General features: G+C 42.5%; 1 protein-coding gene across 4 annotated transcripts in view; it reads right to left on the bottom strand.

Annotated features, from left to right (window-relative positions):
* Positions 1–19721: 19721 nt before the first annotated feature.
* The window catches only part of entr1 (endosome associated trafficking regulator 1), a 32138-nt gene continuing 31643 nt past the window's right edge, over positions 19722–20216 (bottom strand). For 2 of the 4 annotated variants that reach the window (XM_048985803.1, XM_048985817.1), the window contains 2 exons: positions 20062–20201; positions 19722–19895 (listed from right to left, as the gene is read on the bottom strand). In XM_048985803.1, the coding sequence (XP_048841760.1) occupies positions 19802–19895; positions 20062–20201 (234 nt within the window). In that variant the 3' untranslated portion in view covers positions 19722–19801. Of the gene's footprint in view, positions 19896–20061; positions 20215–20216 lie in introns of those variants that run through there. The other 2 variants (XM_048985811.1, XM_048985859.1) reach the window with 2 other exon arrangements.

Raw genomic sequence — 20216 nt, 5'->3', positions numbered from 1 at the left:
AACATGGGCCCTCTTGAGCAGGGGTACTTTGCGAGCACTGCAGGATTTCAGACCATAACTGCATAATGTGTTACCAATGATTTTCTCGGCGACTGTTGGCCCTGCTGCTTTGTGATCATTAATGAGCTCCTCCCATGTTTATCTGGGGTTAGCCCTCACCATTCTTATGATCATTGATACTGCATGAGACGAGATCTTCTTTGGGGCCCCAGACCGAGGGAGATTGATAGTTATTTTGTCTTTCGTCCATTTGCGAATAATTGTACCAACTGTTGTCACATTATCACCAATCTGTTTGCTGATGGTCATGTAGCCCATTCTACTTTTGTGAAGGTCAATAATCTTGTCTCAGATGTCCACTTTGGTATTTCTCATGGTGATAAAGTTGAAGATGTAGACCGATTAGTGGCACAAGAATACTATTTAACAAAGTAATGCCATTAAATGTGACTGCTGGTTTGGTATCTCTTGATACTTAAATATAAATATTTACTTAAGTAAATTCTACTTGTGTTGTGTTGGGATCAAATACTCATTTCCCCAGAAAAATGACAAATTTATTTGTACCTGTTATGTGATGATTTTTTTCTTGTTTGTTTTGTTGAAAATTTATTTTTTGATGTTAAAATAAATCAACCCGTGAAATTATAGATTTATCATGTCTTGATAAATGGGTCTACTTAGGAATTCAATAGGGGGTTAAATAATTATTTCCCTCACTGTAGTTGATAGCAATACTGATACTTTGGAAAGAGGGATCTTGAAATAGATGTTAATACTGGGGCAGTTTTTCAGTTATCATGTGGTGTAGATGACGAAAATTGTTGTTTCACAATCATTCTTGTAGGGAGCCGCCCACTGGCCCAATGGCGGAATCCAATGGCGCAGCCGAAGGCTGTGAATGCGTGTTGGTCCTTCCAAGCGCTCCTGGGAATTACTTACCCTTTTTAATATACAAGATATTCTTTTAGACACATATCTGACTCCATTTTATTAATGACCTTATTTCAGTATATTATAGTCATGACGTTTATGTTGTTCGGATTACTTCAGGACTCTCCTTTAGATTACCAACTCTAGTTTACCTCTGATGAAGGAGTCCGCCAGATTCGCCTTGGCCGGCAGGGCGATCCGTGGGCTCGTTCCACAGGGTTTGTCTTAGAGGTACGGAAACCGCCACCATTTAAGACAATGTCAGCCTCTGATTATTCGGGTCCCTCAACCTATATAATTCCCCAAAGGCTCAGTGTCTGCCAATTACTGAGCATGTGGGTGCCTCGGAGATTAAGCCGATGTTTACCTGAACCACACGTACGTTCACCTCAGAGGCTCAGCCAGGGGCAGCCCATATCATAACATGTGTCAACCTCAGCGGCTGTGACGGCGCACCTTTTGTTGCGGTAGTTTGTACGAGGTTTTACTTTGGGCTCGTCTCAGGGACTCCGCCGATGCCGCCCATTGTCTTACCATGTGAGCGTCTCAGGAACTATGCCCGGTGCCTAGGAACATAGTGTGTACGCCCCTCAGAGGGTAGACCGGTACCTTTCATCAGCATGTGTTGACCTCAGAGGTTAAGTTGGCCCGTAACTGAGCGTGTGCGAACTCCAGAGGTGCGGTTTTGGTATCCACCTAACTTAACTTGGGCAGTCGAGTTTGGGACCCGGATAAAGGGGATTTAACCCAGAGGCTGCAAGATAGTATTTACCACTTTAGTCTTAATCAGGATAGAAGCCCAATCTGGAAAGTTTATAAAGAAGTTAGCAAATCAGACAGTCATGAAGTAATCAAGACAACATTTATTAAACATATTACAATATCCAATTATTGACATGTGGCCACATACTTGTAAATACATTTGGACAAATACAATATTAAACAATCACATTCCTCAGCTGAGAGTGCACAAAGTTCTGCGGAAAGTATCTGACTACAGATGCACTTTCACGCAGTTCTCTGTGGGAGCTCTGATTACAGAGTGACTCCCCGACTTCTTCTCAGGCCCTTCCTTAAGTATCCAAACTAGGTGATAGCATGTCTCTGAAGACTGACCAATTTCGGTCAATAGTTAATTTTAGGGCCATTGCTGGCCTTGGTTCTCAAGTCCCCAGCCAATCAGATCACTTTAGGGGGCGGTTATAATTCCCTTGTTCTACCATGTGGGAGGCTCTCTCAGTTTGGTAGGTTTAGCCAAAGTTTCTATAGTTCTCTTAGGGAAAACTATACTGCCTTAAATCTGAGTGTATAACACTCGCTATCTCATGCCTATTCAAACAAGACCAAACATGTGTGTATTTGTCCCTAACATCTATGTGTGGTGAGTTATCCTGTTTATAGTGGAAAAGGTGTCAGTGTATGGAGACTGACAGCTGTTGTTGCTGTGGATTGACTGTGGGACTCTGGTCACTCCGGGGGGTGAAAGGTCTTGCTTTTTCTGTGTTGCTCCAGTTATTCCTATCCAGTCTCTCAGAAGCCGGCAGGCTTTTGCCTTGCTTAAAAGGGATGGTTTGATGCGTGGAGTCCAATCTTGCCTGGGCCAGTGGATCCTTTTGTTGGAGTTCTGAAATAGACTGATGCAGGCTGATCAGAGTTGGGGCCTGCAGGACCTATAAGTTTTATGTCCTTACATTCTGGTTAATGAAAACAACTGTGCCATCGCTAGGAATAGCATATAGTCAGGATTTATGACCAGTGTTTCTGTGTTATATGACGTGAAATAGCTTAATAATGACAGGCCTATCTGTTATGACAATAATAATCACTGAGAACATGAAACAGGTCTATGGCACGATTAACGCAACTTTAAGATATTAAAAACAAAAATCAATCTCCAACATGACAGTGTGACTTGTAACTCACACTATAAAGCTGTCAAAAATTGCCTGGCATTATAAAAGCCACAACAGTGATTTAAAATGTTAGATGAAGAATAGATGAAATGTCTTCTGAGTTGATTCCATAATTGTCTTCAATGCTCACCTCTGTATGATCTGCATTGTCAGCCACATTTACAGTCCTCCTTCTAAGACCTGCTTGCAAGAGCACTGCCTCATCCTTGGCTTTTTGGGTGATCTGTGTTTATAGGTTGCAGGCAGAACTGTAGCTCCCAGAACCTTACAACTGACATACGTGGCGGATCTGCTGACTTCTTTTTGCGTTTCTGGCCTCCAGAATACAATGATGGGAAACATCTTGGATGAAGCATAGCCAGTTATTAATTAGTTTAAATGTAACAGTCAGATTAGATTTTTCAAAAATGTAATTTTACAATATTTTACGCTGTCAGTTTATAAACAAGCAGTATATTGATGTTATAAATGGTATTGCCGTGTGTTAGGCTTTTTATTTTAAAGAGAAATGGAATAAATTCATGATTTTTCTAACAAATCAATACAGTTCTTTGTTTTACTGACATATGCACACACAGAGTCTACCTATGTTTGTGGGGATCCTCCATTCATTTCTAGGGGCTTAACCCATAGAACCTTAACCTCTGCCCAGCCCTAACCTTAAACATAAGTAACCAACCAAAACATAAACCAACTGACATGATATGTGTAACAGTACACATATTAGTATCAAACATTTTCGGTATGGGTCTTTCGGTTCAGTACGCATATGTACCGAACGAATGCAACACATGCAGAACTTTTGTGTGTTTCCCCTGAGCAACATTCGGAAAGGGGCGGATAAAGCTGCGCCGTCTGCATGCTGCATAAGTCCTAATGTGAAGCTGGAGGATGTTAATTTGAATACAAGTACAGCATAGGTATTGTTTTAAATGCTGCACCATAATGGATATTTTTTTTGTTATGCTTTGCATTTTTTGAGACAGTATTTGTGTTGCACAGTTCTAATATGAAGCTGAAAGCTGCTAATGTGAATACTGTACAGATCAGCTACAGTTAATTTCCTATATGTGCACATTAATTTAGGGTAGCATGGTGGTGCAGTGGTTAGCAAAGATGCCTTACACCTCTGGGACCCAGGTTCGAGTCTTATGTGTATAGAGTTTGCATGTTCTCCCCGTGTTGTCATGGGGTTTCCTCCAGGTACTCCAGGTCCCTTCCCCTCCCCTACCACCAAAGACAGTCCAAAGACATGCTGAGGCTAGAGTAACTAAAAGTTTCCCACAGGTGTGGATGTGTGCGTGAATGGTGTGTAAGTGTGACCCGCAATGAGAGTCCCACTGTACCTACCTACTATGAATTGCCAGTAATTTACTATGGCATCCCTATACAAAGTTCTATCCCATGGTAACCATGGTTTTCTTAGCTGAGCAAATTCTGGTTAGGGTAATTTTACATTAAGTGTATCCTCAATATATGATACTCACCTGCGAAGCCTCACCCTGATCTGTCATTTTTCTCTAAGGTAAAACAGAAGAGAAGATGAAGAATAATAATTTAGTATGGAGATAACTCACCTAATCAGTTGCAGGCTGGCAAATGTAATCTAAAATAAATTAAATGCATCCATGTAAAGTGCAATCCGTGTGTGCATGTGTGGCAGTTGTTCAAGAAAGTCACCAAAGTCATGAATGTACTGCGAGTAGCAGCTGTGCATATATGTTTTGCTTTATTCTTATTGCAGTCTTGACACTTAATTATATAAAGACCTGCTCGTCCAATCCTCCTGTGTGCTACGTCCACTTGTTACCTCATGTGGAATCCCGTTGTTCTCAGCTGTGTCTAGTTGTTGTTAATTGATTATGTGTATTTAGTGCTTGCATGTCTGTCTTACCGCTGTCCGGTCATTGACGTTGTTGTTTGCATTTTGTCCTGTGGTTCTGTTATTTCTGATTAATCCCCCTTTACTCGACTTCATGACGTCTGTGTTGCTTTCCTGGACACAATCCTGATAGAATGACCGGTCCCTGCAGCAAGGCAGAACACCTCGTTCTTTTGGATGAGTTAATATACTGCCTCGGACAGCCTGAGATAAAGGAGGACCCCGCGGCACGAGCCATCGCTTGCTGGTCGAGGGAGACTCTAGAATAGATCTCCCCTTCCGAGGAGTCTCCTCCTTGGGGATATCCCTGATGACTGCCCTGGTGAGCCCCTTTTGGTGAGTTGCTCCAGCCATCGCCCCAGCATGGCAGATCCTGGCCAGGACCTCGGCTCTCCGTGTCCAGAAGGGGGAGAGGACACTTGTGCAGGGGTCAGGTCCCGTCTGCCCTTCCCCCTGGCTTGCCTTCGGTCTCCATGGCTTTGGCTCAGCAGTTGCCTGCGAGTCCTCCTGCGCCTGCGGGTCCGCCTGTAGTACCTCATCGGTCGGCTGCGGTCTCTCCTCTGATGCCTCGTCGCCCAGTGTGCGTGCCTTTTGGGGGAGGTTCTGTCATGACCTGCTTGTCCAATCCTCCTGTGTGCCATGCACCCTTGTTACCTCGTGTGGAATCGCAGTGTTTTCGGCTGTATCTAGTTGTTAATTGATTCTGTGTATTTAGTGCTTCCGTGGCTCTTATCCCAGTCTGGTTATTGACGTCGTTGCTTGCATTTTATCCTGTGGTTCTGTTTTTAATAAATCCCTGTTTACTCAACTCCACAACGTCTGGATTGCTTTCCCAGACACAATCCTGACAATTAAGTACTTTTAACAATTAATTTCAAATAAAAATGTACGTTTTGATTCGCATAAAGAATAACGTTGCTATATAGGCCTAGCAAATGCTAAAAAGCAGAAACTCATGACCAACGACCCTAATTCAATTCAGGACACGATACACATAACTACACTGAAATAAATACTAATTTTTTTTTTAAAAAACTATTTTGAAACCAAATCTATTTATATAGACTATGTCTTCCAAAATTTAAAACGCAATATATATTTTCTAAAAACTCATCAGCTTTATGATTTCAAAAGGATCACTTTTTGGTTTGGAGTGTGATTCCCTGCTGTTATAAAAACTAATGGCACATTTGCGTAAAAAAGGAATTTGTTTGCCATTTTACGCCTTACCTGGCAATTAGAGGAGGTTGACATTCACCGTTTATTATGATAATTTATTTTGATCGATAAGCTCAAAAGCAAAATTAATCGAACACATTAGTTTGAACACATTGTTACATAAATGATCAGGTAATTTTCCAAAGTTTATTTCGGTTCTGGTATTCGTCCGAAAAATAATACATTTCCATTTCGGTAAAACACAAAACTAATCATAATAAAATTAAAATCATTCTGGTGCATCACTATAAAAGTATAATGGTGGGTGATACCAAAAATCATACCAAATATATCAAGTATTCAGGGATCATAGTCAGGTGATTTAGTCAACACCAAGTCGCGCCATGCCTGCTGTATAGGACGGCATAATCCACTTGTCACCCAGATATATAAAAATTTCTTACACTGTGGTCGAACAGGCAAACATTAAAGTGTCATTGTCATTGGTTTTCCCAATGCAATCGGAGCCATCGACTGCACTCGCATTGCTATAAAAGAACCTTCAGAGAACGAACTTCAGAGAACGAACACTTTCATCCTATTAATGTACAAATTATATGCGATTCGAACATGTGTCTCATTAATGTAATAGCAAGAATGCAAAGCAGATAACCAAACACCGCATGTATTTTTTAACTAATTCTTTTAATGTGTTGTTTATCACACATCGTATCATTTAGATGTTTTAATTCATTGGCAACATCTCTTACAGCATGTGCAAGAAAAAATCCAGATGCATAAAACGCTTCGACGCACATTCCCTTTATAAATCCCAATGTACGTGAACGAGCCCACAGCCGCCCCCCCCCCCCCCCCGACCATGATTATGCATATTTGCATATGTAAATCTGTATAAATACCCGATTTGTTCTGTTTTTCTTAAAGAACAATGGATAAACCACGTGGGAAAAATAACTATTTTAGTGAGTTTGAAGAGTCACACATGTGTATCAGTAAATTAAAAGAATTAGTTAAGTAAATAAATGTGGTGTTTGGTTACCTGTTTTACATTCTTGCTATTATATTCAAACGAAGTTGTAATGCTGTTCTATTTGGTGGAAAATTTGGTGGCTCAGGTTCATCTTGCCTAAACTCTTCAGATACCAGAAAGCCACGATTTTGTGCCAGATTATGCAGCACGCTACATGTGTGTACGATTCGACACTTTTTGCAGACTAGCTGCACCCCACCAGTCTTGTCCAGGCAGCGCCAGCGGCCTTTAAGCTGCCCTACAGTCCGCTCTGTCACCTCCCAAGCCTGACATAACACTGCTCCTGTTCATTCTGAGGGTTTGCGAGCGGCGTGAGAAGCTACGACTTCAGTGGGCACCCACTGTCCCATAAGGAACTGTAAAATGGTTATATCAAACAAAACTTACAATACTGGACCAAATTATAAAATGGGGGAAATCTTCTTGCCGGGGGGCGGCATGGTGGTGCTGTGGTTAGCACTGTTGCCACACACCTCTGGGACCCGCGTTCGAGTCTCTGCCGGGGTCACATGTGTGCGGAGTTTGCATGTTCTCCCCATGTCGTCGTCGGGTTTCCTCCGGGTACTCCGGTTTCCCCCCACAGTCTAAAAACATGCTGAGACTAATTAGAGTTGCTAAATTGTCCGTAGGTGTTCGTGTGAGAGTGAATGGTGTGTGAGTGTGCCCTGCGATGGGCTGGCCCCCCATCCTGGGCTGTTCCCTGCCTCGTGCCCATTGCTTCCGGGATAGGCTCCGGACCCCCCGCAACCCAGTAGGATAAGTAGTTTGGAAAATGGATGGATGGATGGATCTTCTTACCAATCAGCCTGCCATCACATACCACCCCATTTTCAAGTTTGTTTCCATCACTACTGTTTCTGAGAATAAACGAATCATGGGTTGAGCCAGGCCATCTAGCCCTAACATAAATGCAGGGGTGTTAGAATCATTTTGAATGTGGGGGGATCCAAACAAGATTTTATTGGCAGCGACGCCCATGCATTAATGAGACGCATGTTTGAATCACACATAATTTGTACATTAATAGAGTGAAAGTGCTATCTATTCACATAAGCAAATTCGCTCTCTGAAGGTGCCTTTATAGCAATGTGAGTGCAGTTGATGGCTCCGATTACATTGGGAAAGCCGGACATCGCTGCAAATTGCGCTTTAATGTTTGCCTGTTCAACCACAGTGTTAAGAAAATTTTATATATCTGGGTGACAAGCGGATTATGCCGGCCCATACAGCTGGTATGGTGTGACTTAGTGTTGACTAAATCACTAAGATCCCTGAATACGCGCTCTCTTCTAATTCTTCCATAAGCTACGTCTTCCAATAACGCAAGGGCTGTTATGGTAGTTGTAATAGTTCGGTCATTTTCTGCACCGTTTTATTGTTACAAATTGAATAAAAATCAGGTGCCGTACATTTGTAAACCACATACAATTAATGTCGGTGTATTGGATAAAGTCAGCGTCATGATTGTGAGTTTAAAAAGGGAAACCACAGTAGCAATGATTTACCACTGGGAGCCGTCCGTGTACAAAACCGAGCAGAAACGTGCGTACGCCATGTGTGGTGCTGCCGTGAGAATGTGTGTAGCGGTACGCCAAGTTTTAATATATGTCTTTGTGAGCGTGGAAACAGACGTACGCGACATTTTCATGCATATGCACCGTTTATACATGAGGCCCCTGGTTCTGCCCTGCCCATCTCTGGATTTCCTGGTTCCACCCCTCCCCTGTGGGCATGGGGAACAGGCTGGGGCCAGGGGAGTTTGGTAACTCCAAGTGCAGGCAGAACCAAAGGGCCCTTGAGTGCATGTGAAGCCAGAGGGTTCACATGCTGTCCAGACCGGTGGGCCCTAAAACTGCCGGAGGGATCTCTGGGATATTTGGGACAAAAAAGCTACGGAAGTTGCCAACTCTCTATTGTTGTGGTGTCATGACCTGCTCATATGATCCTCGTGTGTGTCACGCCCCCTCATTAACCACGCGTTCTACCCCAATTATAACCAACTGTTTTCTGTTGTCTGTAAAACGGGGGTAGTAAAAAGTTGCCAGAGACTATAATATAGCGGCTTTGTGGGTCTTATATGATACTGGAAGCAGTAAATTGAATTTTTTCTATGTTATTATGGCTGTTCCTCTTGCTTTAGTATTAAACTTAGAATGAAAAATTTGATCAACCCATTGTCCCAAAGTCTTGTCGCTTTGTCCTAATAAACCCTGTTTCCTGGATTCCCGTCTGCTTGATCCTGATTCCCCGTTCCCTGCTCATTCGCCCTGCATACAGTTGTCACAGAATGACCGGACTCCACAAGAAAATGTCACAGCTCACCGAAGCTGAATACAGCAGCCTGGTCAGCGAGGCAATTCATGTGCTGCAGCAGCCTGAGGCACAGGAAGATCCTGCAGCTTGCTCCCTGGCCACTCACACGGGAGATCCTTACCTCCTGGTCTGCTGGAACTACCCCCCGCTCCACTGTCTGAGTCCTCTGAAGCTCACCAAAGTATACCGTAAGCCAACCAGAAAAGGAGGAAGCACAAGAACAGGAGACGCATGGAAGAGACACCCGCAATCTTCCTGGGACAGACCTCCTTCTCCGATGCTTCTCCTCTCACTCTGACCTGTCTTGCTGCTTATTGGGAGGAGCCCCTTCCGATTTTAAATCCATCGTTGAACGCGCCGAATGTTTCCATTGTCGCTGTGTCCCAGCAGCTACCAGCCACATGGCTGCCAACCTTGGCAGCACGCCATTTCCTGAGAATGCCCCTGGCTCTTAAAGGGGCCAGAACAGTCTGCGATGCCATCCTGTGGGTCCCATGGTCCCTTAAAGGGGCAGCGCCCGCCATAATAGACGTTCCTGACCTGCCTGTTTTGCCTGTGCTGTCTAACCAGATTATTCTGTCCATTGACCCTGTTCTGCCTGTGCTTGATCTGCCTGTTGCTACTTCGCCTACGCTCGGCACTAGTCTGCCAATTAGTGCCTCCACTTCCTGCTCTGTCCGAGGTCCCGGCGCCGCCTCCACCCGCTGCTTCACCCTTCCTAGCTCCTATGACACCAGTCCCAGTCTCCAAGGAGGTCCCAGACTGTCGGATCACTGCTCCTTTCCCCTTGGAAGAGGAGGAGCTCGAGTGGGACCCCTTGGGGACCTCCCTGATGACCCCACTGGACCCCACTAGGGGACTGACCCCTCCACCTTCCCAGTTCCCTTATCATTTGCTCTGCACACGGTTGTCACAAGTGGAGGTATACATTTTACTGATGTTTATATTATTCTACTTAATGTTATGGTGGAATGGTGCAAACTTGTTGCATTATCAATTGCCATAATCATTCTCATGACAGGCGTGGAAAACGTATCATGACTAGAGTGTGATTTTTCAGCTTTCCAGCTTGGAAGTGACATAATGGAACTCAGGTCAATGATAAACATAAAAGTACAGAATCTGTATGGGTAAAACTAAATGCTAAAAACTCAAATGGCCTACTTGTTGGTGTTTGTTATACAGCACTTAATGTAGCTGCAGAGGGAAGCAGAATGTTATATGACGATATCAGGATTATGAATAATAAAAATTATGTTGTGATTATGGGTGATTTTAATTTACCTGGGATACAATGGGACACAGTCTCTGGCTCTTCCGTAAATGAACTTGAGATGGTGGAATTAGTACAGGATTGTTTTTTACTCAGTTTGTTAATACCCCTACCAGGGGAGAAGCTGTCACGGGAGATCGGCAGCGATCGCGGGCAGAGCGGCGATCGTGCGGGTAAGCGGGAACTCAGGAAGCAGGCAGCCGAAAATCAGGGTAAACGAGGGTTTAATAGGAACCGGGGATCAGGAAACAGGGAACATAGGACGGCTACTGACATTAGCTAACATCAATGACGGACACTGGACTCGGGTAAGACACGGACTGAAATACACAGGACTGAGCAAATGAACTAGATACAGCTGGGTACAATCGGGAGAAAACACGTGGGTAATCAGGGGGCGTGGCACACAGGAGGAGCGGACGAGCCGGGCATGACAGAAGCCCTATTTGATCTTGTTTTCTCTAATAACCAGGATAGGATTGGAAATTAGAGGTTTTAGAACCTCTGGACGGTACTGATCATAACATGGTTAAATACGAGGTTAATTTTAGTGTCCAAAACAAATTATACAATGTTAGAAAGGCTAACTTTAATGGTATGAGACTGAAACTAGAAACTGTAAACTGGATTAAATAGCAAGACTGTTGAAGAGGCATGGAAATTTTTTAAAAGAATATCGTTGCAAGTGCGAGAGGACTTCATACCTGTTTGCAGCAAAAGTAAATTTAGGAAACTGCAACCAAGGTGGTTTATTACAGAAATGAAGAATAAAGTCAGGAGGAAAAGGGCTCTTTTTTATAAATGGAAAATAACTAATGATTTCAAAATAAAGCTGGAATATCTAAGTCTACTGGCTTAAGGTTAAAAAATAACATTAGGGGAGTCACGTGAAGCTCGTCACCGATGGTTGCCTAACTCTGCTCTTCCGCGCATCCCTTTGCCCAGTACCCTTGCGACTTACCTGCCAGAAATTTAACGCTGTTTTGGCGGTTTATCCAGTTATCATTTTAATGGCTGCTAATCAGCACAGACCTCGCTCGGCGCTTTGCAGCCTGGAGAAGAAGTCGCCCTGCTCCGATGGTGGCATAAATGCCACTGTAAGGTCCATTACCGATCAACATTCCAAGGAGCTGGTTTTATTTAATAAGGGTCTCCTATCTCTGGATAAGATTACTGAGACTGAGGACTGCAGCTGTTGTCTTAAACTTAAATTAACTGGGTTTATGCTTGGCTTCGAGGGGACCAATATGGGGTCATTTTTTTCCCAGCCCGCAATTTTCCCTCATCTCCCCAACTTTCAACTGGTCATTGACCGTGCTCACAGACTGTACGGCTGGTCCAAAACCTCTTTTCGCCTGCCTCCCAGCTTCATGCACTTTATTAACTGCCGTGATTGGCAGGCGGTGATACATGAAGCCCTCATCTATTCTTATCAAGATTTGAGCACCAAGACTGCAGTGGCCAGGAAGGCGTTGAATGCACCGATCCAGAGAGCGAAAGAGTTTCTCCTTTTCTAATTTTTCCTGCACACTTGAAGCTCTCCTGTAGAAGTCGGTATGTTTTGTGTTCTACTCCGGAGGATACGAACGCTGCCATGGACCATTTCCAGTCTCTTGGGACTCTTCCTGTTTGATTCTCTCTCCACCAAGTTAATTGTCAATCATTTCTTGCAGGTCACTGTATTTGCCTTGAGTTCTGTGTTTTGTACTGCCCTGTTAACTGTTGCCCCTGACTGTAGTTTATTCGTCAATTACATTTGCTTTTGTTAATTATTTGTTTGCCAGCTGGATTTTTGCTATTGTCTGACTAGCTGATGGCACTCTTCATTGCCTCCTTTCCGTTTTGTATACGGGGCAGTATCAGTGGTAGGGGTTCTGTTTCTTTTCTTTCAATGTCATTAATTAGAAAGGGGTGAGGGGCGTGCGGGCATAGTTAGTTTTGCGGCTTGGCTTCGGGCACCATCTCATCTGAAAAAAGGTGTGTCATTAATTGCAACAATGTCATTTTTTTGGAGGTATGTTTTACAAAGCCAGAAGGTTTAGCTGTTAGGTACAATAGTTTTGTGTCATATCTGATTTATTTTTTGGACTACAATGTAAAACAACTGACTGAACATCCTCCAAGAGTAGTGATTCCATATTTTTTGCCAGGGGTTGTACTTACCAACTCATTCATTATATGTATTGTACATGAATGTGATCAGATGTCATTGTTGACCACGGCACAACAACAAAATGTCTCCTCTGCATTTAACCCATATGTGACATAGCAAGGGGCAGCTAATTCAGTCCCCAGGGAACAATGCTTGGCGGCAGTTCCTTGCACAGGGTATCTCAGTGGTACTTCCTAGTCAGGGATTCAAACCAGTAATCTTTTAAGTGCAAGGACACATCCCTAACCATTAGGCCACCACTTGAGATTGTAGCGTACATGTGGACATAGAGACTGCTGCTTTCAACATAAGTTTCCTGTCCCTCCTGGACTCTGCTGAATGTTACTAGCATGTAACGGGACCAACACATGTGCACAATCATGCACTAGACTTGGTTATTACTCACAGAGTTTATGTGCATCATGAGTCACTCTGTCCATTCAATAAGTCTTCTCTGAACATGTTCCCCCTTCGACTATGGCATGTGGAAGATTATTATGACACGTCACCTCAATGGTAGTAATTCCCTACAATTTATTAATGCAGTAAGTAATGTGAACTTCGTGTCTAGTACAGATGTCACATATGACTTTAATACAGTGGTTAGATCAAAAGTTGTCAAAACCACGAGACATTCCCTATGGTTTAATGATGACACACACTCTTATAAACAGCTGTGCCAAGATATATTTTGCTCAATTAATATATCACAGTATATGTGGCAGTGGTGGCCTAATAGTTAGGGATATGCACTTGTAAATGAAAGATTGCTCGTTCAAAATCCCTGGCCAGCAAAGTATCACTGAGGTACCCTGAGCAAGGTACTGCTCCCTGGGTGCTAAATTAACTGCCCCCAGCTTTGTCACGATGTGACAAATGGGTTAAATGCATTTTGTTGTTGTGCTATGGTCTGCCAGCAATGACAACTAATCACTTTTCCAGTATAACTAAAATATTACTGTAATTTTGGTGAAGCCTTCCCCATGTACTCTACCAATTAAAAGCCATTCTTTAATTGAGGGGTCTAAAAGTATTGGCCTATATGAAAATTTCATATGATCTGAGACATATTTTTATTTTACAATTTAATCTGGCCCTCAAATCAATCTTTACTTAGTACTAGGGATGAAATGATTACCAGTTTCATAGTAAAATTCCCAGTGGTGAGTATTGGATAAATTTTATCACTAAATCTGAAAATCGCTTTGAAAAACTTGCAATGGAAAGATCTGACAATTGCAGTGTGGAGATGCCACCCTTCAAACCTGACACAGGTTGGGCAGTTTGAGTGGGCCAAACATCCTGCTGGCAAATGCAGACGTCTCATTGTGAAGTACTGAGATCGCTTGGTGGCAGTGATTGCTGCAAAAGGTGGTGCCACAAAATATTAAATTAAGGGTACCATCTTTTTTGTCAATACTATTTTCATTTGTTTAATTATACAGAATATTCAACTGAATCAAAAATCAAAAACAAAGTTTGATTTGTGTTAAATATGGAATAAACAATACAATACTGTCGGAGAGCCAATAGGGTCATGCCTGTTGGGGATTGGGGCTGGTGTGGTGCTGAGGCATTGCCTGCTGCATGGCGGCACTTGGGTCCTGGTTTGACGCTACCCATCCGGGTAGGTGCATGGAACATCTTGTCATACTGCAGTTATGACCCACTGGGCTGGCTACTTGGAGCAGTTGTTTAAACTGACCCTCCAGGTAGGATGTTGAACATCTCTGGGTCCACGGTTCTTGATCAGCTGTGAACCACCCAATCTCACTGAGATTGCAAGGGTGGTGAATTAGCTGGGGGCAGGGAAGGCTGCAGGGGTTTGTCGTATCCGGGCTGAACTTCTCCAGGCTGGTGGTAAGGCTGTCCTCCTGGCATTGCAGGCAATCTTTGCTTCCAATTGGGAGTCAAGCATCGTCCCAACTGACTGGAAAACGGAACTTGTAGTTCCTATCTAGAAAGGCAAAGGTGATTGACTGGATTGCAGCAACTACAGGGGGATAACACTGCATTCTTCCCAATTGATTCTTGGGTTTGCCAGGGATATATTCTTGCTCCTACTCTGTTCAATGCTTGCATGGACTGGGTGTTGGGCAGGGTCTTGGGGTCCAGCAGCTGTGAGGTGTCCATTGGTGAAGAAAGAGTTACTGGTCTTGACTTTGCCAATGACCCGGTGATCTTAGCGGAGTCAATGGAGGCCTGATCGGGGCTCTCGAGAGACTGAGGAAGGGGTCTGAGTGTCTGGGATTGTGGGTGTCCTGCATAAAGACCAAGATCCAAGCATTTAATGACTTCTTAGGCACAGCCATCATTAGCGTGTCTGTCTACGGGGGGAATGTCAACCTTTCTGAGAGATTTACCTACCTCTGCAGCGACATTCATGTCTCTTGTAACTCTTCTTATGAACTCAGCAAACGGACTGGAAGAGCATGGGGTGCTCATGAGGTCGCTGGGAAGGGGTGTGTGGCGCTCCCGATATCTTTGCAAGAGGATGTAGGTCCAGGTCTTTAGAGTCCTGGTGCTCTTTGTCTTGCTGTATGGCTGTGAGACATGGACGCTATTCAGTGAGCTGAGATGAAGACTCGACTGTTTCGGTACTGTGTCTCTTTGGAGAATTCTTGAGTACCGCTGGCTTGACTTTGTGTCAAATGAGCGGTTGCATCAGCACATGCTCCCCAAACCTGACCAGACTTGACCTGGATGCCATTAAACTTTTGTCAGTTTCAAGTTATTTCAGAGATAGTTGTTTTTTATTTGTTTTTGTGGAAGGATACCAATAAATTTGTCCAAATCTGTAAGTGCCTTACATGTAAGTAGGAGAAGTCAGTCCTAAACCCAACAGGAACCCAGTGCAGGGAACCAAGAGCAGGGGTTATGTATTCAAAATTCCTGTTCCTGGTAAAAATTCAAGCTGCTGCATTTTTAAAATGCTGCAAGGTGTTTAATGTGCAGTGTGTGCTTCCAGATAACAGAACATTACAGTAGTCTAACCTACTGTATACAAAGGTATGTATCAATTTCTGTATCTTGAACACTTAGGAATCGTCATAGTTTGGCAATATTACGTAAATATAGGAAGCATGCGTTCAATACTGCATCCACATGTGATTTGAATGAGAGGTTTGTATCTAAAATGGCATGTTGGGTACGGGCTGAGCTGTTGATGGAGAAGTTCAGCTCCTCGGAGTTGAGTGCGGAGATTATAGCATTCCTATCTGTGGACATGCCTCCAAACAACAGAACTTATGTTTTCTCAGCATTTACTGATAAAAAGTTTTCCAAGTTTGCACACAAGCATGCAAAACATGGGTTTGTTTTGTGCCAGTACAAAAATATGGCATGAGGTAGTTACAGTGCTCTGGAGTTTTTTCAGCTTTTTAAGAGGACTAAGTCTGGTGTGGTTGTATTTTGGTTTTTAGTCTTCATGACCACCCACTCTTTTATATTGAATGCCAGGTAAGTTACCTTTCAGCTGAATGCATGATGTTGGAACTTTAGAACGGGGGAAATGCCTGAGATAAATTTTCCTGAATTAATATATTACAGTATATGTGGTAGTGGTGGCCTAATGGCATTTGTAATTGAAAAATTGCTGGGTCAAAATCCCCAACCAGCAAAGTTGGGTTTGACTACTGCGCTTTGAAAAACCTGTCCAGCATCAACAGTAGTAACAATCTCCCAGATGAAAGCATGCAAGGTTGCAACGTGGGTTTGTTTTGTGTCAGTAAAAACATGGCACAAGACTGTAACAGTGCTGGTGTAACCCAGATAAATAATATGTATGGTTAGTGTCTTTACATCTGTGTAATTAAATAAGTTACATTATTCTATCAATGTGATGGATGTTTATAGGGGTTTAACTCGTAATGTCTCCTTAAGAATACTGTAGTATGTAGACAACTAGTTTGTGTGAGACATGTTGTGAAGCCTATACTGATGTTCAATTGGTGTTAATTTATGATTGGTTGTTTAGTTTGATGCCTGTCTTTTGGCCCTATCACTGTTAAGTTGGGGGCTGGGAAAAGAGAAGCGGGAAGTGGAAGCTTGACGTAATGTGGTGGAGATCCTGGCATTGTAACATGGGTACATGTAGGATTGAAAAGTGCACTTTATGTCGTGTATGGACAATACTGGCTGCCGAAGAACACTTTTAGGTGGAGTTCTCGTTGTCCGCAAACTAAGGCAACGTTGTTACTGTGAGCTCACGAGTGACTGCATGAGCTCATTCCAGATCAGATCTGTATGGAGGTTTGATCTACGCTATTGGTCTGGATGGTATCACACTGTTACAAACATGAAAGAAGAGGATTGTGACCAGCATGATCACATAAAGACGAGGACATCGCTGAATTAAATTGGTTGGTGAAGTGGTATAAGTAAGGAATAATTGATGACGGGCTGTTGAATTATTAGAAAATAATGCACACCCGAGGTGTAACGGCCACTCCGCTTCGCGTCGTGGCCGCATCACCACCTCGGGTGTGCATTATTTTCTAATAATTCAACAGCCCGTCGTCAATTATTCCTTACTTATACTACGGTTGCCACACCTCAAGACATCGATCAGATGATATATTTCAAGGGATTCGTCCGGTTTTTCTACTTAAATCGCTATTGTGAGTAGGATTATTTCTTCCGCATCTCATCCAACGACTCTTTTGCTAGTTCCAAAACGTCATTTTAAAGCTGGCAATGGAGGCTTGAGCCGTTGATAGCAGACTAATGCAGTTAATAATGAAGTTATTAGAAAGAGAGCGAGAGAGACAGAGACACAGAGAAAGAGAAACAGAGAGAGAGAGAGAGCTTGTATGAATTAGGCTCCCTCTGTGTGTCCCTCAACAGTGTTCTGAAGCACCGTCTCTAAACTGTAAGTCTGCTTTAAGATGCAGCGCTGTTATTACCTCGCTAGTGAGAAATGTCATGTGTAGCCTTTAAGTTGGTACACTAGGCTAACTAATACTGCTGCAGCCCAGTTGTTGAAAGTTTCATATTCACCGTAAATATTAAAATTTACTTTCGGAAAATCGTCTGTCATGTTGTTTTTGTTAGTCCTGTGTGCTGTATAGGTACTGTATGCTAATTTCCGTTATTACAGTTAACTATGCGAAGTGATATGGAACTGTAATGCGGTCAAGAGAGCTGCCTGGAACTACGTTCACCGTGCGTTTATCTGAAAATAATTGCACACCTCAGAACGTTCGTCAGCCAATCAGATTCAAGCATTCAACGGTCCCGTAGTATAAGGTTATTTTATTTATTTTATTTTATAGTGCTTGTGAGAGCGAAGTGGCCAGTGTGTTTTAGTTTCGAAGCCTCAACGCACACAAACAACGACTCAGGCCTGCAACGGGGTGGGAACTTAGACTGAATTTAGAAATATTGGGTATTAAGTGTGCAATCCATTGAATTTAAATAAGTTCTGAAACTTTTGTTTGGTTTAATTTTGCGCAGCCGGAGATATTCATTTTCATGATTAATGTGTTTGTAATACTAATTTTGTATGCTAGGGTAGTGGTTTGTACTGAAGACATTTAAGTTTGACATTAGTGCTTCTGGTATGTTAAATCCTGTGCGAATCCTGGCCTGGGAATGCACTATTTAAACTAAAAGTAAAAATCCATTTCTTTTCCCATAACTGTGGTATTTCCTTTTATATTCGGAACACCTTACAGGTGTATTGGGGTTTCATTGTGTTAAATTTGTTCTGGGGGAGGTTTTACTGGTGGGTAATTTTGGATGATTATATTATAGAGGGGAACTTGACAGAGAGACAAAGCAGTTATAACATATCAGTTAGACATGTACAGATTATGAACCCAGTGTACCGCACAGTTAAATGTGGGTTTAGTTACACCTGAGAGGGTAGGGAGCGCTACACAAGGAATGGCGAAATGTCATGCTTTTTCTCTTTAACTTGATAATAGCTTTTAATTATGTAAACTGAAGCTCTCAGCGTTACCTACTCTTTTAAAAATGATTATCAGTGCTGTAGCGGAGCTGGCACTTGTTTGATAGTTCAAGGCCCGTTTGTTAAGAATGAATTCCATGTATTTTAGACCAGTTTCTTTTCTTCTTCTGTATGTGTTTCCCATTGTAACAATGATGTGACCGCATTATTTCTGTTTGTCTGAAGTTCAGAAAATAGTTGAAGTCTTTCCATATGTTTACATTGGTATTGGCTATGCTATTATTTTAATATATATGCAGACAAAAAATAGTGCTGCTAATTTTATTTGTGGTTTTCAATACAGAACTTGGTGAAATGACTGAAGTTTCTGTATCCGTACTTTTTAATAATCTTCAATACACTGACCTACAGAATGTTCCCGGGAAGTTTTCAAAAAGATCCACAAAATACCTTTAGCAGCAGATGTCTGTTTTAAAGATGGCTGCTATAGCCTCCTTTTCCACCGTCTTGCCACCAAGTACTGCTGCTTTAATTTTAGGGTGATTTGTGTATTAGGTGTAGATTTACATGTTTTTGTGAAGTGGTATTAAGATCCATCAAAGATTACAGAGTACATACAGAGTAACAGGCACTTGCAGGGGGTAGTGGGGCGCAGATACCTGAACACCTAGTACTTCGTAGGGTAATCAAATGAAAGAGAGTTATCTTATTCACAAGATCAAGCTTCTTCTGCAGTCAACCTTCACTTTGCTGCCACTAATTGGTGAGGCTTCAGTTTTGGTGCAATTTCTCTCAAAATCTGAAAAGGTCCAGGTCTTCCCCCAAACACTGTGCCTGCAAAGGTTTCAAAATTTGTTAAATTTTGTTTTTAGTTATCACAGTAACAGGATCAAGTGTCTGAAGTTGCCAGTTTCTTTGCTATCACTGTATGGTGCTGATTTAATTTTGGTACAATTTTGGTCACTTACATATCTTCACCCAGACAATGTATCTGCATAGTTCAAAAAAATGATTTGTTTAACAGTTTTTGAGTTCTTGTGTTAACAAGAAAGTGTCTGTGGTGGCGAACCAGTTCCAAAACCATATGTATTACCTGTCCAAGGAATACAATGATGAGTGACATAATGATGATAAATATTATTATAATAATATTTATTTGTATATTTTTCGCTACAACAACAAAACAGCCCTTTTTCAATAGCTGTTTGGTTACCATTAGTGGTCGTCAGCATGGAAATCAGAAATCTTGTCAATTGAGCCCAGCATCTGTGAGACCAGATAAAGAGTATCGGCTCCATTCAGCAACTGCCTGAGGAAGAATACCAAACACAACAGCTGGTGTAAGGGGCTTGAACTTACCGATATTTCCACATTTACAGGTTTAAGATCAGATAAAGATATTTAAATAATAACAGAATCAGCAGAAAAAATATAAATGGAAAAAACAAGGTACTCATGGACCAACAGGTACTCACTTGATGGAATTTTCTGCATTGCTGGCAGCTTTGTTGAGATACTCTGAAGCTAACATGGATTTTTGCTTTATAGTTTTCAAGGCAACAGTCTCTTTGGCTCGAAGCCTTTCATTTTCACATCGGAATCCTTCTAGTTGACCCTGCAAAATGAGACT

The sequence above is a fragment of the Brienomyrus brachyistius genome, chromosome 2 (genome assembly GCF_023856365.1).
Source record: "Brienomyrus brachyistius isolate T26 chromosome 2, BBRACH_0.4, whole genome shotgun sequence".
NCBI lineage: Eukaryota > Metazoa > Chordata > Actinopteri > Osteoglossiformes > Mormyridae > Brienomyrus > Brienomyrus brachyistius.
The sequence above is the reverse complement of the archived record's forward strand: the minus strand, read 5'-3'. Positions and strand labels throughout refer to the sequence as shown.